This window comes from Saccoglossus kowalevskii, chromosome 8 (assembly GCF_978046115.1).
Source record: "Saccoglossus kowalevskii chromosome 8, keSacKowa6.1, whole genome shotgun sequence".
In the NCBI taxonomy this organism is placed as follows: Eukaryota; Metazoa; Hemichordata; class Enteropneusta; family Harrimaniidae; genus Saccoglossus; species Saccoglossus kowalevskii.
The window spans coordinates 30,550,365-30,575,676 of NC_140648.1; the positions used below are offsets into that span (position 1 = coordinate 30,550,365).

At 33.3% G+C, this 25,312-nt stretch overlaps 2 protein-coding genes and 1 non-coding gene across 3 annotated transcripts in view; 2 read left to right on the forward strand and 1 right to left on the reverse strand.

Annotated features, from left to right (window-relative positions):
* Positions 1-1,818: 1,818 nt before the first annotated feature.
* Positions 1,819-1,890, forward strand: TRNAH-GUG (transfer RNA histidin (anticodon GUG)). Its single transcript has one exon. It is a non-coding gene; the product is annotated as a tRNA-His (tRNA).
* Positions 1,891-7,436: 5,546 nt separating this feature from the next.
* On the reverse strand, positions 7,437-16,686 carry LOC100368839 (nuclear distribution protein nudE-like 1). Its single transcript, XM_002736447.4, has 9 exons — positions 16,379-16,686; positions 15,215-15,368; positions 12,857-13,005; positions 11,888-11,933; positions 11,533-11,623; positions 10,890-11,072; positions 10,428-10,531; positions 9,631-9,713; positions 7,437-9,302 (listed from the first exon to the last, which is right to left on the reverse strand). Exons 1-9 carry the CDS (start codon positions 16,462-16,464, stop codon positions 9,224-9,226), a joined length of 975 nt encoding a protein of 324 aa, XP_002736493.1. The 5' UTR covers positions 16,465-16,686; the 3' UTR covers positions 7,437-9,223.
* A 556-nt stretch (positions 16,687-17,242) lies between these two features.
* LOC102801054 (meiosis regulator and mRNA stability factor 1-like) overlaps positions 17,243-25,312 on the forward strand; it is a 38,672-nt gene continuing 30,602 nt past the window's right edge. Inside the window, exons 1-3 of the mRNA XM_085502484.1 lie at positions 17,243-17,416; positions 20,436-20,497; positions 23,982-25,154. Coding sequence (XP_085358610.1) covers positions 20,476-20,497; positions 23,982-25,154 — 1,195 coding nt within the window. The 5' untranslated portion in view covers positions 17,243-17,416; positions 20,436-20,475. The remainder of the gene's footprint in view (positions 17,417-20,435; positions 20,498-23,981; positions 25,155-25,312) is intronic.

Genomic DNA, 25,312 nt, shown 5'->3' on the forward strand with positions numbered 1-25,312 from the left:
GGTTCTTGTAAAATTTACTCCGATTATAGATGTTTACATTTTCCATGCCAAAAAACTATCTCGCTACCTTAATTAATATTCCTGTATTAGTTATTTGTCTGAGTACTAGTAATTACGTTTAGCTACTAGTAATATTTAGAACCGATGTCATGCGAACGATTATGGTCATTTATCTATCTGCTTTAGGCGATCTATTGGCCTCCACATGGGTAAAAAATAATAAGGCTTACTCCCACTTCACTTTTTATGGATGAAAAATGAAAATGAAAACAAATTCTTTATGTTATCAAACAATATCAAAATGTCTATCCCTTTGGCACAATATATTAAATTATAGCAACACCACCCCTAAATTTAACGCAACAACACTATTATGATCATCTCTCTTTATATGTACATATTCGTGTCTTTCTTTTGTTTTTGTGTTTGCTTTTGTTTTTGTTATTATTCTAGTTCTAGACCATTTTATAGTTGTAATTTTGTAGTATTTTTGTTATTGTTGATATCTTGAAATAGTAATAATAGTTGTTAGCTTATTAGAATTAATCAATTTATTGTGAGAATTTTGTTAGTTTTACAATGTAACAACTGAAACCCTTCTTTTTTCCGAAGGATGTTGTGTGTTCTCAATAAAATAAATATAACTACGTGTATCCGCTGTTTTAAACATTGATATTTTTCTGTGACTAATCCACTGATAAGTCTGCTTTTAATAATATTTTGAAATTATATTAAATTAAAAAAACTATTTATTTGAAGTAAAAAAAATTTGCAAATTTTGACCGTGTCACTAAACATCGTACCAAAGTGTCCCGAATAAACAAATCATAATGGGCTCGCAAGAGTAGTCTTCGTATTGGAATCTAAGAATCATTGCGCAATCCAGTTTATAGTGATCGTCTAGCGGTTAGGCGTTGTGGTCTATGATGTTAGGTAAACTAACTAAAAAACATTTGTCACAAAACTTGATAAAATGATGTGAATAATATATTATTTCAAGGTTCGATAAAAAGTTATTTCTTTCTTGACTCGGAAACCTCATACACTACTCAGATTTGATCTTGTTTCTAGTTTTGATTTTGCATGTTCTTGTTACTTTTTTTGTCATAGGTGTAAAATAAATGAATAAAACTAAAATAATGCTCACGATAATGTAATTTTGGTTTTGAAAATGTACAGAAAAGTGATTATGTGGTTTGTAGTCAATTCTTAGGGGCGGACATCCGAGCATTTTCACCGCCTGGCAACCATTGCGATGAAAACAAAGGCCGAAAACTTTCAGAAAACTGTTCTTTGGGGTATTTGAGACTCCACTGAACAGTGTAGCAAGATTTAACCTGCGTGTGCAACATATATAAAATTCAGGATTACTTCGAAGTTGAGTTTGTACTGTTTTCTCGAGTTTAGCTATTTTCATTTCTTAGACAGGTTGGAACATCTTGTGACGTAATTTCGCCCCCTGGGATAGGCTGTTGCGACGGCTGTTGCCACTGTTGCAGTGTAGCTGTCATGAATAGGCGCCCTCATCGTCTCACGTGAGAAAGGTACCCACAAAGAAAATATCATTGAACACATTTTCTCCGTGCCTTGAAAAAGAAACATGCATGGTAATAATTTAACTCAATGATGGCAAATCGGCTTATTTTAAGAATATGTCGACCAGATAGAAGTGTGACTTCACCTTATTCTGTCCGTTTTGTAGTCCAGTATAATATGTTATTTTTTCATGTGATTTATTTCGCACCGAAACCGAAAGTATACTTTGAGAAGGATATATAGCAGAATCCATTGAAATTGAGATAGCCAGCGATTTAGCTCGCCGTGATCGTCTAGTGGTTAGGACATTGCGTTGTGGCCGCAATAACCCAGGTTCGAATCCTGGTCTCGGCATTACTCCAAAGGTGTAATGACATGGCAGTGCTGGTGTTTTTTTTTTTTTTCAATCGTCACTATTTTGTTAGGAACTGGCAAAACAGATTTAGTGTTTGTTTTCAGTCGGGTTACGAGTACTATATATTCGCGAGCATCTGTTAGATTGTTAAAATAGTATTATAAAATGTGTGTTGTTCGCTTCTTTTATTTTGTTTTTGTTTTTCATATAATGTACTTAACAACGAAATGTTTTAATCCTTAGTTTATTTGTATTGCGTAGGTTTCAGATTTGTTTATGAATTGCTATTTTTACATATTTCCTAGATTTTCAGAAACTCCAATGTTTATAGTGTTTATAATATTCTTTATTTGAAATGAAACTGAAGTTTCTGTAAAAATGTTCCTGGCTTCCATCTCCAAGTTAGTTTGAATATGGTAAACCATGAAAATGATTTTCCAATACAATATTCTGATTGAATTTGATTACTAGTAGTTAAGGCTTCAGCTTGTGTGTCTATGAATGTTTTATTGTTATACGTAGTATAAATGTATTCAAAACTGCATTTTTTCTGTCTTTCAAGTTGGCGTGCTTCAGAATGATAGATTTTGGCTGGTCGTATTTTTACAAAGGACCTGAACGTACAGCACTAATGTCAACCAACGTCCTGCTCGCTTCTGCTTTTCGATAATTTTGTTTTCACTCGCTTTTGCAACCGCTTGTTGAATATTTCCGCTTTATTTTTCGACCGCGCGAACCCAGAAATATCACCCGTCTGCTCCCTCGCATTTAAATAAATCGTCTAAAACACATCAATATTTTACTTGTTTCTCTGCTCTCTGTCCTAAGGAGTTAGCATTGCCTGTATCACGCAATTGTCTCGGTAATCATATTGTTGAAACCACGGTTACTATAAAAGAACCGTGTTGAAACGAGGTAGTAGCCCTGGATTCAAACGGAACACAGTCCCACTCTATCAGCCTGTTGTGGAACATTCACGTAACAAGAGGTCATAGTTCAAGTTGCGTTCGCGAACGATGCTGGTGTGGTGGATTGGAAGTGTCGTTCGGAATTAAATAATGGTTAATACTCGTTGAATTTTCAAACTTTAGCATTAAACCAACCATTTCGACAACTCATGTGCCAGTGATCAGTATTTGGACAAGAAAGAGATAAAAATATGGTCGTTTTCCGGTCGGAAATTAAGCAATATGCGATAAAAGCGGTAAATTGGGCGAAATGAGTACTGATGCCCGTTTATAGCTTGACATGCGTCACCAAATGAGCCTCGGAGGACATGGTAGGAGTTGGTAGTCCCGGGTTGGTAGTACTAGTATACGCGGGGAGGGAGTCCAGAGAGGGAACAGCCATCGTCCCCTTTACGGGGAAAACGTGAAATCTCGATGGATTTTTTTCGTTCTCATATATAATATTAGGTTTTGGGAGCTTCTGAGTTCAAAAAAGAAGACTATATTACCAAAAAGCATGTATGCATGCATACCTAATCCATTTTTAACACCTAGGCTACTCTATTGACATTGGCTGTTTAATTCTTGGATTTGACACTTGAGGTGGCTGATAAGCCATGTCGAAAACGTGCACAGAATGTCCGTTTTCGACACGGATTAAAAACCAGTTGTAAGCAGATATTTTCATAAGTAAGTAGCTACAAATATATAAATACTGTAAACCGCTAGTATAAAATAGACAATCGCGAATAGTGAGAATCGCGAAATTTTGTCGCAGTGAAAATCTCACGTCCAACCTCAGGTCCAACCGACGGCATGGATTGTCAGCGAATTTCGCGAAATTTCGTCTTCATAAATCAATGCCATAGAATCCTAAACTCGTGAAAATTTTCATAAGCCACAATTAAATGGTATTCAGCAGAAGAAAAAAAAAACATATCGAGAAAGCTCATATTTTATTTTCGCTTGGAATTAATTTTCGCTTCTTTCGCTGAAGGAGTGATTCAGTGAAAATAAAATCCAGCGAATATACCTTTTTTTCCTATATTTTACATTCAACTCACCAACAATTAGTGACAATAAATTCCATACAAAATACCAAAAAGTCTTTTCAGCGAAAATTAATTCCAGTGAAAATAAATTATTTCACAGTATTTAGACACATGTCATTACTCATTGATAATGTATAGAGTCTCAGAATATGCAAAATATCCAATAATTAAGTATTTTCTCCAACTAATACCCACTTTGTGATTTTCCACGTCTTGCGCATTTTTTCCTCTATTTATTTCGTGTCAATTTGGATGTAGTCTTCTTTATTACAGAACACGCTGCCGAGGGGGTAACTTTTCTTAAAATAATCTTGCATTGTAAATACAAACTTGCATAACATGATGGCAATGGATTGATAACGATTCGTACTTGGCATGGAATACGTGTCACGGTGGCGAAATGCTGATGATTGAGACCTGCAAAGTCTATAATCGATCATAGTTAGAGCAGTGGTGGTTGCGAAAAACTGGATTTTCAGTTCTTGTCTCTGTGTATTGTATAAGAGATGCTGTCGAGGGTAGTATAACAAACCTCAGACTAACTAGTCTAAGAACAAACAGGCAGCAACGATATACGGGGCAGAGACACACTTCTCAATTGTTTCAACTTATATTTAACAATACGAGATAGTCCAAGGATTCTCAATAAAAGTCTTCCTAGTTCCTCCAATACTGCAATAATACAAGTTATATATATTTACAAAAGACGGCGAATGAACTTTGTTAATGCCAGGTCTATCATTAAAACCCCAAACCCCTAAATGCGATAATTTTAGTATTAGTATTGCTTATAATGATTTTCAATTTAATATTTTTCACATAGTTTATAAAACATTGCATTACGGCAAATTCTGTCAAAAGCCTTCTCACAGTCAACGTAGTACATGTTTCTATAAATACCGGCCTCCAGATGGTACATCATTCCTCTCTACGTTTTCAACTCACAGTTAACAATTACAGCAGAGCTCTTTCGGCCATAAGGTCGCTACCTTGAAATACCCTTGGTGTACAGTCCCTCTATCATAGAGGGACTGTGCTTGGTGTGACATTAATGATTGGTGCGGGAGGGGGTCTTTCTGACGTGCAATATGTGACCTTGTAAAGAAGATCGGATTGTGAAGATCGGGAGGGGGAACATAGTTGTCTAATACTAGCAAACATATGAAAATTGAAATGACCTTCACCTGAAATTCATTTTTTTCAAAAACATTGGCCCTGGTAGTTCAGAACCCAACAATACACTTGTCTATTACAGTCCATGTATTATACATAACCCATATATAATGTATGGGAAAGTGGGAAAAAATAGAGATATCTTCACCAAATGAAGTACGAATCAAAAAGCAATCTGACAGTCTGTTTTGGGGAAAAGGTCGCAAAAATGAGCAAAACTCCAAAATTATTCACTAAAAATAGACACTTTATATAGTCTCACGAAATTAGTAAGTTAGAGTCTAGTTTATGTCAAGAACATTAATGCTTATATTTAAATGCAATTTGACAAGCAGTTGTTGAAAAAAAGATATTCTTTAAAAATAGAGATTCAGATGTGATGTCATGAAATGAACAAATCTTACAGAGAACCAGGTAGCTGTGCTATAAATAGAAGACGTATGACGGACAGAAGACAGGCGCAGTTAACACATGTGCACCGCTCGGTCATCTTCGATGACAGCGGAGCTAAAAATGGTTGGAATTATTATTTCTATATGTTATAATAATACAATTAGGAGCCTGCCACAGACGAAATTATTTCGATAGAGCTGATACAAACTGCATGCTATAGTATCCCATATGAATGATTTGATAATGAATACTTAAATTAATTTATTTCAATAGTAAGACTTTAATCAAACTTGATATACTTGGGAGTGATCAATAATACTTAGTATTTAATTTTACAGCAGAAAAATTAAGTGGTCACACACTGCAGTCAAATCTAGAAGTACGCCCTCTGGTGACCAACTATTGATTTTTCTTTTATATCACTTCCATGACCGACCATTGTCAGACTGTTGTGCGATTTAGTTTCTCAGTCTAATTTCCAAATTCTGTACTCTGATAGATAGAGGTCGCACCAATCCTTAAGATAAAAGCTGACTAATAATTTAAGATATCTAATATCTAAGAGATAGAGGTCGCACCAATCCTTAAGATAAAAGCTGACTAATAATTTTTGACACAAATCATTATCATTTGAATGAATGAGGTCCTGGTACAAGGGTTAAACTTAAAACCCACCACCGCAAAGAAACTATCAATAAATATTTGTTTTGGAGAAAATTCTCATAGCTTTTAAGGCATTTTTTAAGTTCTGTCAACAATTCTGCTGGGAAAGGGGAACATACCCCTATTTTTAAATAGAATATGCGATAACATTCCTAGAACGTAATAATGTGCGAATGCCGATACCTTACAGACCTTGTTTTCATAAAATTTCTATACTGGAATTGCGGACAATGAACCAAATATGCAAGAGAAGTATAATGTTCAACTTATGAATATTCATGACCTACTGTGACCTTGAAATATCATACAGCTCAAAAGTCAATGACCAATATTAATATTATGTTCAAATAGATAAATGGGCAGCAAGTGTGTCACCTGTTGTATGAGCTCAGTGTTTGAACTCAGCTATTGTGGTTTCTTCCAATAGCACAGCAAAACTTGGTCAGTGTTTCATATATGATGTAAAATGATCTATATAAAATTCCTATGGCAATTTATGAGCACAGACACAGGAAACAAGTCAGACTCAGAACCAAGACATTTAATTAATATAAAGTTCTGCAATAAAGCATTCTGATTACTGTGGAAAACTTTATTTTCGCTGAAAAGGCTTTTTATGGAATTTATTTTCACTGATTTTTGATGAGTTGAATGTGAAATATAGGAAAAAAAGTATATTCGCTGGATTTTATTTTCACGGAATCATCCCTTCAGCGAAAATAGCTAAAATAAATTCCAAGCGAAAATAAGTATTCTACAGTAGTTGAGAAACATATTTAAAAAAAAAAGCCAAATATTATTAAAATAAACCCCTGAACAACACTTTTTTTAAAACCCAAATTTTTTAAACAATTCAGGATAACAAAATTAGCCAGAATACAATTTCATCCAGTCACCTTCAAACTATTTTGAAATATTGAATAACATTTGCAAGTTAGTCAATTAATATGCACAAATTCCAATAACTAAACAGTTTTGTAGAGTATTGCAAAGTATCTGCTCAGTGCTTCTTGAAATATTAATGGAAATGTGTAAAATTGGCTAATTATAATACATATTCCAAACAATTATCAATCATGAAACAACAAGGAGTATAGGTATAGTATCTGAAAACAGATAATTAGTATGCAAATTATCTGATTATATGGAGATTAATCAGAAATTATTACCTGTAGGCTATATCAGATATTAATTTACACATACAGCAATCACGTATCAAGTCTCAATGAATTTGTGCACACAGATGCAAAGATACACAATGACAATGCTAGATACAATTATGACACAAATTACACATAATAAATAAAAGACTACATGTCAAAACTGTACTTGCAAATTTTATTTAAAAAATAAGGATAAATTGACATGTCAAAATCATGGTAACCAGCGCCAGTTGTGATTTTTGAAAGAAAGCATTTTTGTTTTCAAAGATCACTTTGACATTAGATAGTGTATAAGATAAAAGACGCGTCATTTATTTTGAGATTTCATTCCCTATAAACACTACTTCATTTCAGAAAACGTTGTACTTAGTGTAAACTTTCACTGTACAGTTCCAATGAATCCTATATTGTAGACATTTATAATTTCAACCTCATTAGTCAGGTAATTTTGAATTTGTTCAACAGTCATAAAGTGTACTTTGTGCAACAGTTTTTATTTCAACTATCATTAAAATAAATGCATTTGCCCTATTAGAAGCACTTATCCACAATGGGCATTGGTAAGGACAAAATGTTAGATTTTGTGGGGTTTAAGTACACCTTGCTCACAAAGATTCATTTCTGTAAACCATTGGACCAGGTCATTTAAATAAATGTATGCACTTCTAATAGAGCAAATATGGTAGTCGGATTGCCAAGACATTTATATTTATAATGTAGTTTCAGTTTACTCAGTATGTACATCCTGGATGTCACTGAACTTCTTTGTGCAAAAAATGGGGCAAACATCCATGAAAAGGGCAGTTTTTGAGCAATTCATTATTAGCTCCTATAGTAAGCACATCTCAAAATTGTCACTATAGTACTGTAAACACATTAATTATTCACTGGGTTTTAAAATTTTGTTATTTTTACTCATAAAATTAAATCCAAACTTACAAAAAAACTCATTAAGTGAAAAAATTTGTGAATTTAAAACTGTAAAAATGTTCAAAATAGTGAATACCAGTAATAAATAAAGTTTTTACAGTAATGTTTATTTCTTATGGATACAATTATTCCTAAATTATGCATTTTTTTGGAATAAATATTGATGACTCGTGTCCAGATGAAAAATTATGTAACACTTTTAAAAACAAATTTTACTATTTGTACAGGTTTGATACCTGCAAGTGGCCATAATACCATGTACCCTGCATTTTTTGTTGGTAAACTGGTGAAAGGTGGAGAACAGAAGCATTCCGATTGAAATCAAATATCAAACCACACCAAATATTAGAGGGAAGAGGTGAAATAAACACAACCTTGCCCATTGAGTATCTCGCTATTAAATAACGAATTGAGAAATGTATTAATTAAATGTACTAAGTTTGAAGATACAGATACAAATAATTTGAGTTATTATAACCACAAGCAGAAGACAATTTTAAGTAATGTTTTTACCAATATTTTGACAAATTTAGAAGAAAGATAGAACTCAAACTTGGCAGAGATCCCAAACTTGTCGATAAGATATCCAAGTTTGAAGAAGATTTGATAAAAACTGTTTCGGTTATTCCAACCACAAAAGAAAGTTTACATCAGAAATTTCCCCCCTCATATACCATTCCCTTTATCTATGGAAGGGGCAAGATGAAAACAAGGGGAGTTATAAATGTGATATGTGTGTGACTGCAGTAGAGTAAAACGTCATAATACACTGATGAATATACACCATGGCAGTGACTGTAAATTCAACTAATTTTTTTAGTTTCAATATTTTTTAAAAATAAATATCACAAGAAAAAGATCTTGTTTTCAAAAGAGTTTTTACTTACTGTGGGTATGTTTGTAAATTGCATGCAAAATATCCATAATATTACATTTAATGAAACAGTCATTTTATATAAAAAGAAAAATTATTAATTGCAATTTGAAACTGAGAAAAAGGCATTGTAATTTTCAGACAGTAATTTTAACAAGTCCAGGTGCATTTCCTGCTGCAGTCAATGCAGCTCCAGTTCTGTTCACTCTTTTGGGCCTATAAAATAAAACAAAAAAATAACTATTTCACACAATTTCAATTTAATTTGAATTAACTGTCACATTACAGTAAAATACTTTATTTTCGCTGAAGGGATAATTTAATGAAAATAAAATCCAGCGAATATACCTGTTTTTCTATATTTTACACATTGAAAATAAATTCCATACACTCAAAAATTCCAACTAAAATAATATATTTTACAGTACACATAATATTTTTAAGCACAAATAAAAAAGATGAAACAAATATTAAAAAATCAGATTATTTAACTGCTTTTCGTGTACAAACCGCAGACTGTTAGTGATATGATTGTTTCCCCTACCTAGGTGATTCTGTTGGACTTGACTGTTTTCTAGGCTGTTCTTTCACAAAATTTCTGCAGGAAGCAAGTTTGGATTCCAACGCCTGTAGAAAATAATACATAATTAGTACAAATATTTACTGACATTTATCACAAATATAATTAATATACTGAATTTTTAAGAATATTATATGTTTTGAGTATGATAACTGTGGAGAAAATAGATTTATTTCAGAATTTCTTTGTGTTTATTTAACTTAGGAAAAGTGCTTTGGCTTTTGCCTCATCATATAGTCTGAGAAGAAGGAAAAACACATTTTCAGGTGGTAGAGGGCTAGTTTTCACATTTTTATTTTCTCAAAAACTGAGCAAAACATTTTTTTTGTTCATCAACACTTAATCAATCAAATTAATTTCCTGGGAACTTATTTGAAAAGTTACCGTTTACTTATTTTTAGAGTGACACATATGAAAAACAAAAGTAACATATGTTTTCTTTCTCAGTTTTGAGGATATATCTCTGATTCTGAATCAATAGAGAAGGGCTGTAATGTAATCTATAATGTATAATGTCATTTTAATCTAAAAAGTTGATAATATTTCCGATCAGAACGGTGAAAGTTGTGAATAAGTACAGTGAAATTGATCAGTAAACAATTTGTAAGGTTAAGGTATTTAACTACCTTAATTTGGAGGTTCTTTCTTTACTGAATACCAGTAAGGGCAATGCCAAAAGTCTACAATTTTACAGCTCACAGCTTATAACAGTATTATTTTCATGAGCATGAGTACATCTAGATGACTTAATAAATACTTACTCCAACTTTTCTTAGTAAGTCTCCTACGATATTGAGAGCGGATATCCTTGCAGATGGTGTTAATGGTGTATTCCCTGGTGCCCCATTCACGAGAGGAGATCCCACTGCAATTGCAAAAAAAAAAAAATATTCTTCAGGAAATTTTCAATAATTAAATTATTTCAGTAATTTCTTTTATATTTTGTTTCAAGGATAATAGAAAAGTGACAAGGGTAAACAACCTTGGACTAAAAAAATTTAATTGCTACTTTATAGAATTTGTGACAATTATTATAAATTATAATTATTATTATATAATGAAAATAATTAATTATTCGTCCATTAAATTGACATTTAGGCAATGGAAAATTATGTCCATTTGGTAAAGAAATTTAAGAAAAAATAAAAATATGTAAAATGTTATCAAAAAATATTAGCAGGTTAAATTATGGCATTCAGTTTAACATAACACAAAGTTGTTACCTCTCGGTGGTGTTCCCATTGGGGTTACATTTGTAGGCATTCCTATATTTCTGTTGTTTGGTAATGTTTGATGTGCAGCAATAGCAGCTGCATGTACTGCTTCAGTTCTTTCATTATCTGGAGTCTCTGGTGGCATATGGTGAATATCTTTCTGTTCTTGGACTGCTATTTCTTGTCTTAAATCTTTTAATAAAAAAAATAACAAAAAAATAATTCTTTGTTAATACAACTTCCATCAACATATACACATAATTGACTAGATATTCATTCATCTGGAATCCATGCATTTTACTTAGGTATCTAAACAAGGCCAAGCTGTGAATGAATGGAATTGTTCTATACAGCAACCAGTTTCAGCTTTCAAATAGCTGATGACTAAATGCTATAAGGAATCCTGACCTGCATTTTGGGTCACTGACTGTGAGAATTTACAGTCAGTATCCAGCAGTCATATATATATGGCAGTTAGAGCAAAACACATGGTTGTTTGCCATACTGATGTATTACTGTGTGACAAGAAACGTAATACCCAATGTAGGAATATTTACATTGAAATATGACAAATAAGTTCCATGTAGGACAGTAATTATTAATATAGAAACGCATGTTGAAAATATTTATATAATGTATATAGATAAATTACCTCTTGCTTCATCTTTAAGCCTTTGTATTGTAATCTGTAATGTTTCTTTATCATCTAACTCATTTTCTAAAAATGCATTTCTTTCAATTGCCTATGAAAATAATCAAACATAATGTAGAGAAAATGAAATATAAATTACTAACTGACACTTCTCACTCATAGAGCTGATTTAGAAATAAACAGTACCAAACATGACATGTTTTTATTGTGTCTTTTTCAAAAACACATAAATTGATTTAACATGAACAGTGACATTTAGCATATCAGCAGTGATAATGATATACACTGTGGTCATGTGACAATTCATACTCTTGAATGCTTTTTATAATGGCATACACAATATATACAAACTCACCTGATTTAACCTTGCTTCAAAATCTTCTAGGGAAACAACTGTTGCTCTGTATGAGAAATAGAATTCAACTATTACCCAGCGATTTATATATTAACTTGTTTACTAGTTGAAAGTGGTGAATAAATAGTCAATAGTCTAAGCTAATCAATTGCAATGAAAAATAAATACCATGCTCACATGTAGCAGGTACACATTGACATCACGCCACCATCAATTTATGCAGTATATTTTATACTGATATGAACTTTCTGACCAGAAGCTGTGATGAAACTTACGTAAATAACACCACAAGGTAAATATTATGTTAAATCAAAATAAACATGTACTGTGCGTGCAGGACTCAAACTGACACTCAATGTATGAACACCATGATGATCCAGCTAAACAGTGTAGGGCATAGGCCCATAAAACTCATGAAAGTAACTGTGTAGCATTAATAACAGTAAATAGTACTGTTATATATAAATGTGAACTCACAGTAGCTGCGAACATATGTAAGTAGAGCAAGTAAATAACACCAAGTAAACATGCAGCAGAATTTCGCTAATTGTTTACCGTACTGAGCTGCTCACAGCAATTGTAAAGCCATCACAAAAAGGAGATGTGATGTTTTTATGTTATGTCAAACATAGCCTATAGTGTTGAGTAGTACCAATTTATATTCTGTTTACATAACAGAACATATTGAAGTCAATTCTGATAACTGTTTGCTTAAATGTCAAAGAGCTAAGCAATGATGCCCTCAAGGTCTGCTTTCAAAGATTAGAAAATACTAGTACCTTTTGGTAAATAGATTTTGAAAATATCTGGCATACACATACATACTTATTATTCTCATACAACATAATAGTTTTCATATAACATATGCAACCTCAAATCAGATTAGTTTGTCAATCGTTCTAAAACCTATATTTAAAGCTGGTACGCAATAGATCATCATCACTACAATGACGTCAATGGCAGTCCTACCTTTTTGCCCTTTCTAAGTCATCGTTTGCTTGTTCTAATTCTCTGATGTATTTATGATATTCTTCTTTGATAGCTGTTGCCTCTGCTAATTTATCTTGTAACCTGGTTATCTGTGCATGGTTATCTTTTTGGGAATATTCAAGCTTTTCCTGTAATAAGGTAATAAATAGTAAAATGACATCATTAAATCTTCCATACTACAGGTATTTCAGAACATCTAAATGCATGAACAACGTTCCACTCATCGGGTATACACGCAAGTGATTGTAGTTATATTACAAGCCTTTTTTTAATGTGTTGGAAGGTGACTGACAAACAAGCTAATGGGAGTAACTTGTTTGTTAATTATCCTTTAATTACTATAGCACATCATGGGAAGATCCAGAAAGCACAAAATATTGAAAACTGGATGGCAAAGATGTGCAGTAGAAACATGCGTCATGATTTTAAAACCTTGTCAGCTTAAAATCTATACACAATCTAATAGCAGGGCTAAATACTAAAGATATTCCGATAGTCTGGGACTAGTGAAAATATCGTTTTAACAACTGACTATGTAAATCTATAGGCAACATACATTTCAGCCAAGCCCTGACTAGAAAAAAAATGAATTCAACAATCAAAGCATTTATATGGCCAAATAAAAATAGTGTGTTTATAGGTTTATTATAGTTTTTATAATGCTGTGTATGTTATTCCATTTTGTTGTATGGAAGCAGTTTACTAATGAAAATAAATAAAATTTTCATAATGCGTGTGCAACAGTATAGAAGTACAGGTTACCAAAAACACAGTTTATTTGCATGTTTCAAACAAGCGACCTGATGGTCGAAATAGCTCTGCTGCTTCAGTAGAGTAGTCTAGCAATAAAAAGTATATACATGTAGTTACATAAACATAGTGGGGAAAAAAATTTGTTTACACTTTTGATTTAAATGTTGCAACTTCTGAGTTTAGATTTTTGGCACTGATAAGGATAAGTTTAATAAAACCCAAGTTTTGATTCATCAACTCCAGTTATGGAAAATGTCTGTGAATTAGTAGAGAGTTCCCCTTATATCACAAAATGATCTAATAGAGGTCCATCCAAGGAACACATATACCAAGTATCAAAGCAATAGGAATATTTAGGTTTTTCAATTCACCAAAAATGACAAAAATATTTGCTAAAATTCAAGATATTGTTATGAAATGTTTAAATCTCGAACAAGGTAACGACACTCAAAGTACATATTTATTAAGTATAAAATCAATCAAAGTAGAAGTTTTCAAGAAGTGGAAAATAACATTTTTGACCAAAAGTTACAAAAATATTCAAATCTGAGAGGTTAAATAAAAAAGCAATACAGTTGATAGTTATTAAGAATAAGTATTTTGAAAATAAAGGGGGAAAATCACCTATACCTAAAAAATTAACATACAAACATGATATATACCGGGTACTATGAAATACTTAATTTTTGCTTGGAAATAATTCGCTGAAATAATGATTGAGTAAAAATAAAATCCAGCGAATACACCTTTTTTCCTATATTTTACATCAAACTCGGTGAACAAAAATTCTATACAATATATCCAAAAAATCATTTCAGCAAAAATTAATATCAAACTAAAATAAAGTATATTACAGTAGACTAAATGTGAAGTACAATGAAAATACTAGCAACTACTGAAATACAGTGTCAGTAAAAATTTAATGGTGTTATTTTTTTGTCATTAAAACAAACTGCAAGTACAAAAATGTAGGGATGAAACTTGGAATATTTAAAGTACTTTCTCAGATCATAGAGCATAGATGATCAGATTAAATATGGAACCAAAATACTTTTTTAGGACGACCAATCGAAAACAAAACATAAATCCAGAGTTCACAGGAAAAAGGTAATAAGTACTACTGTAAAATCTGTATTAGAAGCCGCGGCTTCTATTGAAATGGTACAATACAACAGATGGAATGCGGTTCTACTAGAGCATCTACACATATGAGAAATGATGAATTTTTGGTTCTAAATTATTCAAAAAGAATGGGTGTGACTTCTATTAGGGATGCGGCTTCTAATACAGATTTTACGATAGTACTTGTGAACAAAACATTAACACCAGCAGGAAGAAATTGTTTTAAGATCTCTGGTGCACATTGTCATGGAACTGATAATTTGCATATGGTGGTAGTGTTAATTGTTTCTTTTATTTCACTGGATGCAAGAACATCACAACCAACTAACTTGAAAAAGCTCAAGGCCAGAGACAGAAAATCACAGGTTCCACGTTTTCCCTGAATATTTGTAACTTGACTGTTCTTTTAATGATGCAGATATAATAACTGTGCTATATTGTTACAAGTAAGTAGTTACTTACCTTTAATGATTCACATTCCATTTGTAACCTTTGATTAACAGCTTGAAGTTCATTTGTTTTATGTTCTGCTTGCTGTAACTGAGCATCTAATTCTGATTCTAATTCTCGACTACCAATTTGAAATTCCTCAAGCTCCTCTCTGGCTTCTTCAAGGCTGTTGTAAAAGTACAGGTTTTTTAGTTGCACTATTTGGTAAAGTGTGCAGTGTCAATATATACATGTTCTAGGTACAATCATAGACCTAAGTTCTATGGTATAATCTGCTGAAGATTCAATGACTGAATCTTATGACTTCGGTTTAGAATGTTTTTGTTGTTGATTTTGACTTTTATGACCTTCACCTAAACAGTGGGTCCAATTGATTTAGTTTTACTCATTTACAGATTTTGAACAATAATAGGACCTTCCTAAACAACATAAAAACGCATCTGAATTCGGTCACAAAAGTAACTACATTAAGTGTGAACAGATAAAATTTTCAGTCAACATTGAGATGACATATGCTCTACCGTATTAGCCTATATTTAGGCTTTCAAATGATGTATACATTATGGTAGCATGCTTAGTAACTTTTAGAGAATGTCTGAATCACAGGTCAAATTTGTAACTACTTTTTTCCTGTTGCTTTGGCATGTTTAAAGTGAGAGTCTGTGATGTGCTGGACTTTCCACAGAGTAGTACATTTATGCACAAACGTTGTCAACAGCTTTGACATGGTTAAAGGAATATTGGGTACAAAAATAACGTACGAGAAAAATTTAGTTTAAAAATATTTTTTTTAATCCCAATCCGTTGTACTCGTAAACATCAAGACGACACAGACAATTGTAGACATTACGTCAGAAACAATTTTACCAAAATACGTGTGACATAATTATTCAACACCGAGCAAATAATAAACAATAGCCGCCATTGCCGGCTGGGAGGTGTAACCTATCGCCAATGTCATTTACATTACAATAATTACATGTAACCTCGTTTAGTACACAGGTCAGGCTTCGTTTATTTTCAATCGAGTCGGTCACTACCATACTGTCATATTAACACAATTTGATCACGATTACTTTGGGGATATCAGCGAATTAACATGACTACCAATATTACTTTCATCACGGAAATATTCGTAGCGACATATACACTGTGTGAAAAATTAAATGTCGTTACCTTGTTCGATATTCTCTCGCCTTGCTTCTCCAGAATGCAATTTCTTCATTCGGCGTTGAAAACTTCGGAACCTTTTCCCCATCCATTGATAAATTAATCCTTTAACGAAGTATTTGTTCCCAAACTGAACTGAATGATGTTATTTCCGGCGATTTTTTTAAGATCCATATATTTATAACTATCTTTCGCCGAAAACGATGATGTTACCAAATTACTACCGAAAAGTCATATATTCCTGTGCGGTGATTTGGCAATGACAGCTCTTTAAAATACAGTCTTCGAACCTACGTTGAATCTGTAACGTATAGATCTTAATCCGATGAAAATAAATTATCCAACAATGAAACAAATACAAACAAACTGGGCGTACCGTGGCCATAAAACGTTAATACGTTCCCGTGGACTACTTTTTACAATGTTAATGCGCAGTGACCAGTAAAAGTAATGACGTCATCAGCTGCTTACCCTTTTGCGACACGCATAAATAAGTCGATAATTAAAAACATATCGTAAATGCTGTGGTTATTCTTCTACGCTAATATAGTTATGCTAGTAACAGACCAGTCTTTTTTTATATTGGATTAAATATGTCTATAGTACACTAGAAACGTGAAAGTACGATTGCCGAAAAGGGGCTAGGATTTGGTATTGTGATTATTGAGCTCCCTCCCACTAAATATTTAGGTATTTACAATAATAATCGGATTACAATCTTAAAATATATTGCACATTGCATTTTTAATTGAGTATTTTACACATTTCCGTCACAATTAGAATTAAATGTTGTGGGTTTTAATGTATTCATGTACAACTTGGTTGCGTGTCAGATGAACAAACATTAAACGTTGATTCGTCAACGTAGGAGTGAAAACATTGAACGAAACCACCATAACAGGGGGTTCAGTCAACGAACTAGATGTAACAGTTAAAGTAACTCACGAGACGAAGTGTCGAGAGAATTTCCAGGATTCCGTGGGGGTGAGCTACCTGGAATGGTTATGAAAGGGTAGTCCCGACCCACTAAACTATAAGGGGCAAGTGTGCATTATTTATTTGGTATATTAATACCGAACCAGGTCAAAGATAGTCTTGTTTACCCGGTATTAGATACACAGTAACCCCTTTCTCAACCTCGCTTGCCTTCTTTCTGTCACGTGTTCCTCTGCTAAAATTGAAAGTCAGTAAGCATATGTAGTTTAAATGTGGACCAACATTTCATGTAGATAATATGAAAATTGGGTTGCATATGATATGATATGTCTATATGTTAGCATACCTGTGTCTTTTTTGCAAGTATTCAGAACATTTCACCATTATTTCATAATCAACCATTGAGTCTTGAGATCATTCATTTAGCGTTCTGGAGATTTTAGAATAAATGTTTTATAAATATGTTATAAATTTCCATAAAAAACACATTCATGGCTTCATAGCATTCACTGTACCATCTACAGAGCAAACCCATTCTCTTTATTTTTATTAATTTTCATAAATTTCAATAGCAGTTGAATCCAATCACCCAATCAGTGAGTGTAGTTCACATTGACATCATTCGTAAAAGTTCCAATGTTATTCCATTTCCCGATATATACTATCAGCACAACAATTTATTTTTTATAAATTATAATTATTTATAAAGATTATAGGAATGTCTTTGTTGTGCCAAGAGTAGAAACCACAAATTTCAGTTTGAATTGTGAAAGTTTGAAATATTAAGAAAAGGAAACAATGGGCTTGTCCATATTACACCTGACATATCAAATGCATTCCATCTTTATGAATATATATAAATTTCAAAAGCAGTTGGTTAAAACCTGATAGTCAACAAGTATAGTGCACAGCGACTTCATTTAAAAACCTTCCAATGTTATTCAATCGGCCAATAGAAACCTCTCGTTTCAGTTTGAATTGTGAAATATTTATAAAAATGAAAGGAATGGGTTTATTTTGTTCACAGTAAACCAATTATGTGACTGTCTATTTGATGTCATTATTGTCTGTCTACTGTAAAATACTTTATTTTCACTTGGAATTTTTTTACTCTGAAGGTATGATTCAGTGAAAATAAAATCCAGTGATTCATGTTTAGTGTCATGAAAAACAACATACCAATACAGCAAATGCATCCACTTTTGTACAGTGGTGTACAGAAAGCTAGGGTTGTTACAAACATTTTATAGATAAAAATTTGTATAAATCAAAATAGATATTAGTGTTTTCACTACTATGATCATTCGCCTATATGGAACGTAGTGTCTCTACAGTACGATGGATTTAGTATTTAAATTTGGTTTCACTTTTTTAATTACTAATTAAATAATATGGTTAACTCATATCTCAAATATCACTGGTCTAGTAGTGATATTTGCTCTTCATTTTTCAGCCCTGAATAAGAATGGCGATAGTAAATTGCAAAAGTTGTGTGGTCACAATAAATATTATTTCTATTTCAGTTTTGTTTATTTACTATTTTGCGAATAGGACATGCTAATGGCTTGTCAATAATTAGTAAACACGTATCAAGATCAAAAAATACATTGCTTATGTACACAATTATCTCCATGGCAACAATTGAATAACACCCTAAATAGATGATTTTATTCAGAATGAGGGTCTCTACATTGTTACAACCTACGTAAATGAATTATTAAAACAACTGAATGACTCAAAACTAGGAGTGGCATTTAATACGATTATAGTGTTTTTGTTTTTTTGTGGATGACATTTTTTCTCATTGCACCTACTGGGGTGGGTGTGGGGTAATAAGGAACATTTAAAAGGAATGTTGCACATAACCATTAGAATATATAATAGCCTTTGTAAGGGGTTTTGAGTGTAGTGAAACAATGTATGTATATTAAGCAGCTTCTTGTTGAAAATTCATTGCAGACTACATGGTGGTTTATGAACCTCGTTATTTTTTTGTGGAAATGTAAAATAACCACTGTTTTATTTTTGTTTTAAGGAAATTACTAATCGAAAGATACATATTTAGTACCATACAAGAGTGAATTCAAATTAATGTAGATATCTAATAATTTTATTTAATATATCCTGAACAATTAACAAGATGCTGTTAAAAAATATTTGTTTCTAATCATAATCTTTTTAATACAGATAATTTTTATTTATTAATTTTTAATATTTACAATATATAATTTATATTACATGTAATGCTTTCTTTCATTGTCTGAAGTATGTTATGACACATAATTTGTTGCAATAGAACTGATTACCTGTACTATAGTAATTGTTGCATTGGACTCTCTATATTCATTCATTCATTCATTCATTCATTCATTCATTCATTCATTCATTCATTCATTCATTCATTCATTCATTCATTCATTCATTCATTCATTCATATATTTATTTATTTATTTAATAAAAATAATTTTTTATTTTTTATTTAAAGTTTTTCAATTGTTGCATTTGACCCATGATTGTTAGACCTGAGTTTAAATCCTCCTTGGAGTGAACACTTAATATGAGATAATTCCTATCATGGATGAGTATACCACAGGCTCTGAGTAGGCTAAAAACATGGGATAGACCTTACATGTATTTTGGCACAACCCTGAATAAGCTATGTTACAACTTGTGTCGAACTAGGCCTGGTTGATGTGGGTTGTGCATTTAATTGTTGTAATGCCATTGTTGCAGGAAGGTAGTCACAAATCCTTGAAATATTGTTTCTGTGGCATAGACTACTGTAAAAGGATTAACTATTCACTGGGTTTTAATTTTGCTTATTGACTGGAGAATGCGCTAAGTTAAAACCCAGTGAATATGTAAAATTTAGCATAGAACACATTATCTAAATGACAAAACCGTGAATTTAAAACCCACTGAATATGCCAGAAATTTAATCCCAGTGAAAATTAGTCATTTTACAGTATACTGTAACATTTATGTGCTAAATGTATCAGCACTTGTGCTTGCGATATATGCAAACAAAATCAATAAAGACAGTAGTGCAAGTTGGTGGTGAAAAAGTATATTTTAGGATTACCTTGCCTAAATGTACTTACTGATTCTATTCTGTGTTGACAGGAAGAATGATATTGAGTGAGAAGAATTGATGGGTAACATCAGATATGAAAAACACAGGAAGGAAAGGTATGTGCAAATTACCCATTACATGAGTACTTGATAGAGATGTTCAGTTTGGAGTACTCACTTCTTTATTTTGTCATTGAGGATGATTTGCAGTTAACATAAAAATATGAATTTTTTTTATTCTACACATTGCTGACTGTAAATAAATGAAATAGTGCAAATAAAATGAGGAAGGACCATATCTGAACTTTCTGATTTTCCTACTAGCATCAAGCTGAACTTTGTGTAATCCATGTTTTTAGACTCCTTGCCCTCTGGGATCTCTGAATGTTGACTCCTTGCCCTCTGGGATCTCTGAATGTTGACTCCTTGCCCTCTGGGATCTCTGAATGTTGACTCCTTGCCCTCTGGGATCTCTGAATGTTGACTCCTTGCCCTCTGGGATCTCTGAATTTTGACTCCTTGCCTTCTGGTATCTCTGAATTTTGACTCCTTGCCCTCTGGGTTTTTATGAATTTGGACTCTTTGCCCTCTGGGATCTATGAATTTTGACTTCTTGCTCTCTGGGATCTCTGAATTTTGACTCCTTTCCCTCTGGGATCTCTGAATTTTGACTCCTTGCCCTCTGGGATCTCTGAATTTTGACTCCTTGCCCTCTGGGTTTTATGAATTTGGACTCTTTGCCCTCTGGGATCTATGAATTTTGACTTCTTGCCCTCTAGGATCTATGAATTTAGACTCCTTGCCCTCTGGGATCTATGAATTTTGACTCCTTGCACTCTGGGATCCATGAATTTTGACTCCTTGCCCTCTGGGATCTATGAATTTTGACTCCTTGCACTCTGGGATCCATGAATTTTGACTCCTTGCCCTCTGGAATCTATGAATTTTGATTCCTTGCCCTCTGGGATCCATGAATTTTGACTCCCTGCCTTCTTGGATCTATGAATTTTGACTCCTTGCCCTCTGGGATCTATAAATTTTGACTCCTTGCTCTCTGGGATCTATGAATTTTGACTTCTTGCCCTCTGGGATCTATGAATTTTGACTTCTCGCCTTCTGGGATCTACATTTGTATGAATTTTGACTCCTTGCCATATGGGATCTATGAATTTTGACTCCTTGTCCTCTGGGATCTATGAATTTTGACTCCTTGCCCTCTGGGATCTATGAATTTCGACTCCTTGCCCTCTGGGATCTATGAATTTTGACTCCTTGCACTCTGGGGTCTATGAATTTTGACTCCTTGCCTTCTGGGATCTATGAATTTTGACTCCTTGCACTCTGGGATCTATGAATTTTGACTCCTTGCCTTCCTTGATCTATGAATTTTGACTCCTTGCCCTCTGGGATCTATGAATTTCGACTCCTTGCACTCTGGGATCTATGAATTTTGACTCCTTGCCCTCTGGGATCTATGAATTTCGACTCCTTGCCCTCTGGGATCTATGAATTTTGACTCCTTGCTCTCTGGGATCTATGAATTTTGACTCCTTGCCCTCTGGGATCTATGAATTTTGACTCCTTGTAGTCTTTTGTTATTGTTTAGTTGGTAAAATTATTTGAAACCTCTTGTGTTATACTGACGTATTGCTCTGTTCATCAAATTAGGTATTATTTGTCTTCACTATAGTAAATCATGTCATACATGCAATTTTAGCAAATTTGATTCAATGCATGAATAAACAGAATCTTAATTTACTAGTAGCTAATGTGCCAACAATCTCATTGTGAGAGTATACTGTATTTTAAGTTAACATTCTAGCTTGAAAGACAAGTTTTACAGTAGGGAAAAGCTTGATTTTGTAATAAACTTTATCGCTGATCGTCAAACAGTAGTTGATTTTGGGTAACATAATTGTTGAATAGAAGATAACAATAGAAGCAATTTAAAACATAAGTATGAAACATGAAAAAAAGAAAAACCAACTTTCTAGGAAGGTACCTTGGGTGGTTCTCTCTCAGATTTGTTCATTTTGTGTGGATATGTTCAATTGTTAGCTCCGCTGTCGACTTTGTCGAGCGGAGCTTATAATATCATATGAGTGATTGTCCGTCGTCGCCCGTTGTCCGTGTCAATGTTTTACTTTTTCGACTTCTTCTTGAAAACTACAAGCCTGAATGCTTTGATACTTGGTGTATATGTACCTTGGGTAGACCTCTCTCAGATTTGTTCATTTCATGATGATATCTTCAATTCTCTAATTTTGGTGAATATTTTTGTCATTTTTAGTAAAAAGTGATATTTTCAACTTCTTGTTAAAAACCGCAAGTCCAATTGCTTTGATATTACATATATAGGTACTACATGTGGACCTTTCTCAGATTTGTTCATTTTGTAATGATATCTTTAATTCTCTAATTTTGGTGAATATTTTTTGTATTTTTGGTAAAAAGTGATATTTTCGACTTCTTGTTGAAAACCGCAAGTCCAATTGCTTTGATATTACATATATAGGTACTACATGTGGACCTCTCTCAGATTTGTTCATTTTGTAATGATATCTTTAAATAATTCTCTAATTTTGGTGAATATTTTTGTCATTTTTGGTAAAAAGTGATATTTTCGACTTCTTGTTGAAAACCGTAAGTCTAATTGCTTTGATATTACATATATAGGTACTACATGTGAACCTCTCTCAGATTTGTTCATTTCATGATGATATCTTTAATTCTCTAATTTTGATGAATATTTTTGTAATTTTTGGTAAAAAGTGATATTTTCGACTTCTTGTTGAAAACTGCAAGTCCAATTGCTTTGATATATTATACATATAGGTACTACATGTGGATCTCTCTCAGATTTGTTCATTTTCTAATGATATCTTCTGTTCTTTAATTGCCATGTGCATTGCTAACAGCGGAGCTATCGCAGCCGACAGGCTGCTTGTCTTATTTTTGTCATTTTTGGTCAAAAATGCTATTTTTGACTTCTTCTTGAAAACCACAAACTCAAATGCTTTGATACTTGGTATGTAGGTACCTTGGGTGGACTTCTCTTGGATTTTTTCATTTCGTGATGATATCTTCATTTCTCTAATTTTGATGTATATTTTTGTCATTTTTGGTAAAAAATTATATTTTTGACTTCTCCTTGAAAACTGCTAGTCTGATTGCTTTGATATTGTATATGTAGGTACATCAGGTGGACCTCTGTCAGATTTGTTGATTTTGTGATGACATCTTCAATTCTCTAATTTTGATGAATATTTTTGATAAAAAGTAATATTTTTGAATTGGTGTTGAAAACAACAAGTCCGATTGCTTTAATACTATACATATTGTTCATTTTCTAATGATATCTTCAGTTCTTTAATTGAAATGTGCATTGATAACAGCAGAGCTATCTCAGCCAACAGGCTGCTAGTTTTAATATTAAATAACTATTGTGAATGCAATTACTATGAATGTATTAATTTTTCACTTGGTTTTAATTTCATATTTTTGCTGATAAAAACTTGCTATTAAAATTGAAGCACACTTTTGTATTGTTCTTTATATTGTAATATGTATAATGTGTATGTTATTTTGTTTAAATCTTCAGTGAGTGTGAGCAGTGATGACAGTGGTGAGAATCCATATCCACAATTGGCGGCAGGAGAGCCCCATGGCAGAACAAAAACAGAATCCGATAGTTCTCATCACCTTCAACACCGTTCAAGAGAAAGAAGACCAAGCCGCAGTCCCCGTCAGAGTTGTCATTTTCGACAAGATTCTCCACATTATTGGAATTGGCCCCCACGCTTTGCAAACTTTTCTTCAAACCCTAGGAAATCAAGTCCAAGTCCGAAACAAAAGCAGCAGCAATCCGATTCCCTCCCATGTAATGTAAACAAAGAAGGCAACAGCCAACACAGATATAAACCAAAGAGTGGATACCAAAGTCCCGCAAAAAGTGCATACCACAGTTCAGGAAGAAGTGGGTATCATAGTCCAGGAGGAACTGGGTACCATAGTCCAGCGAGAACTGGGTATCATAGTTCTGGAGGAACTGGGTACAGTAGCCCAGGTAGAAGTGGATACCATAGCCCAAGAGAAACAGGGTGCAAACCAACTGGAAACCAAGTGAGTCAGTCAGAATGTAGAAAGACATGTAAGAGTTCAGATACTGCAAAGGAGAGTAGTTGTGATGTTGAAAACCCCAGTAAAGACACTGTAAATAATGAATATGTTGAACATTCGCCATCAGTATACAGAATTGACAATCCTCGACCAATCATGCAGATACCAGTTCCTATTTCAACACATGGTCCATATGGTCCAGGTAGTCCTCTGATATATGCATGTCCTGACCCTACCATGCTACCTTGCAGTGTATGGGCACCTTTACATCAAGCTCCTATGTTTTACGGCTGTCCACAACAACAACCAACTAGTATTGAACCCAGTGTGCAGTATGCAGTCAGTGGGGATATTAGTAGTCAGTTACTTTCAGTCCTTCAGCCCAACATTGTTACAGTACAAACATCTTCAGTGTCTCAACCGCTGCCCTCTACAGATGCTGACTCTAAGGCTCTACTAGCGCTACTCAGAAAACAAACACAACAACCAAATGCAAATGGCAGTCCTGCACATGCTACAGGTTCAAGTCAAGTGAAGACAGTTACTTTGGATTCGCAGTGGATGGCTGCGACACAGTGTTTACCAAGCTGTGATGATAGGAAAACGCCACCTACCAAGGAACAATGTGAAACTGCAGCTTTACAAGTCACATGTCGTAAGTGTCTTCAAATTAGCAACATACAAACATTCCTGAAGGATATCACTGATTTCTGTTGCTATTTATTATTGTCACTTCTCCTTCTATAGATCATCATTGACTACTGTTGCTATTGACTTCTGTTGCCATTAGCTACTGTCACTATATAGACTACT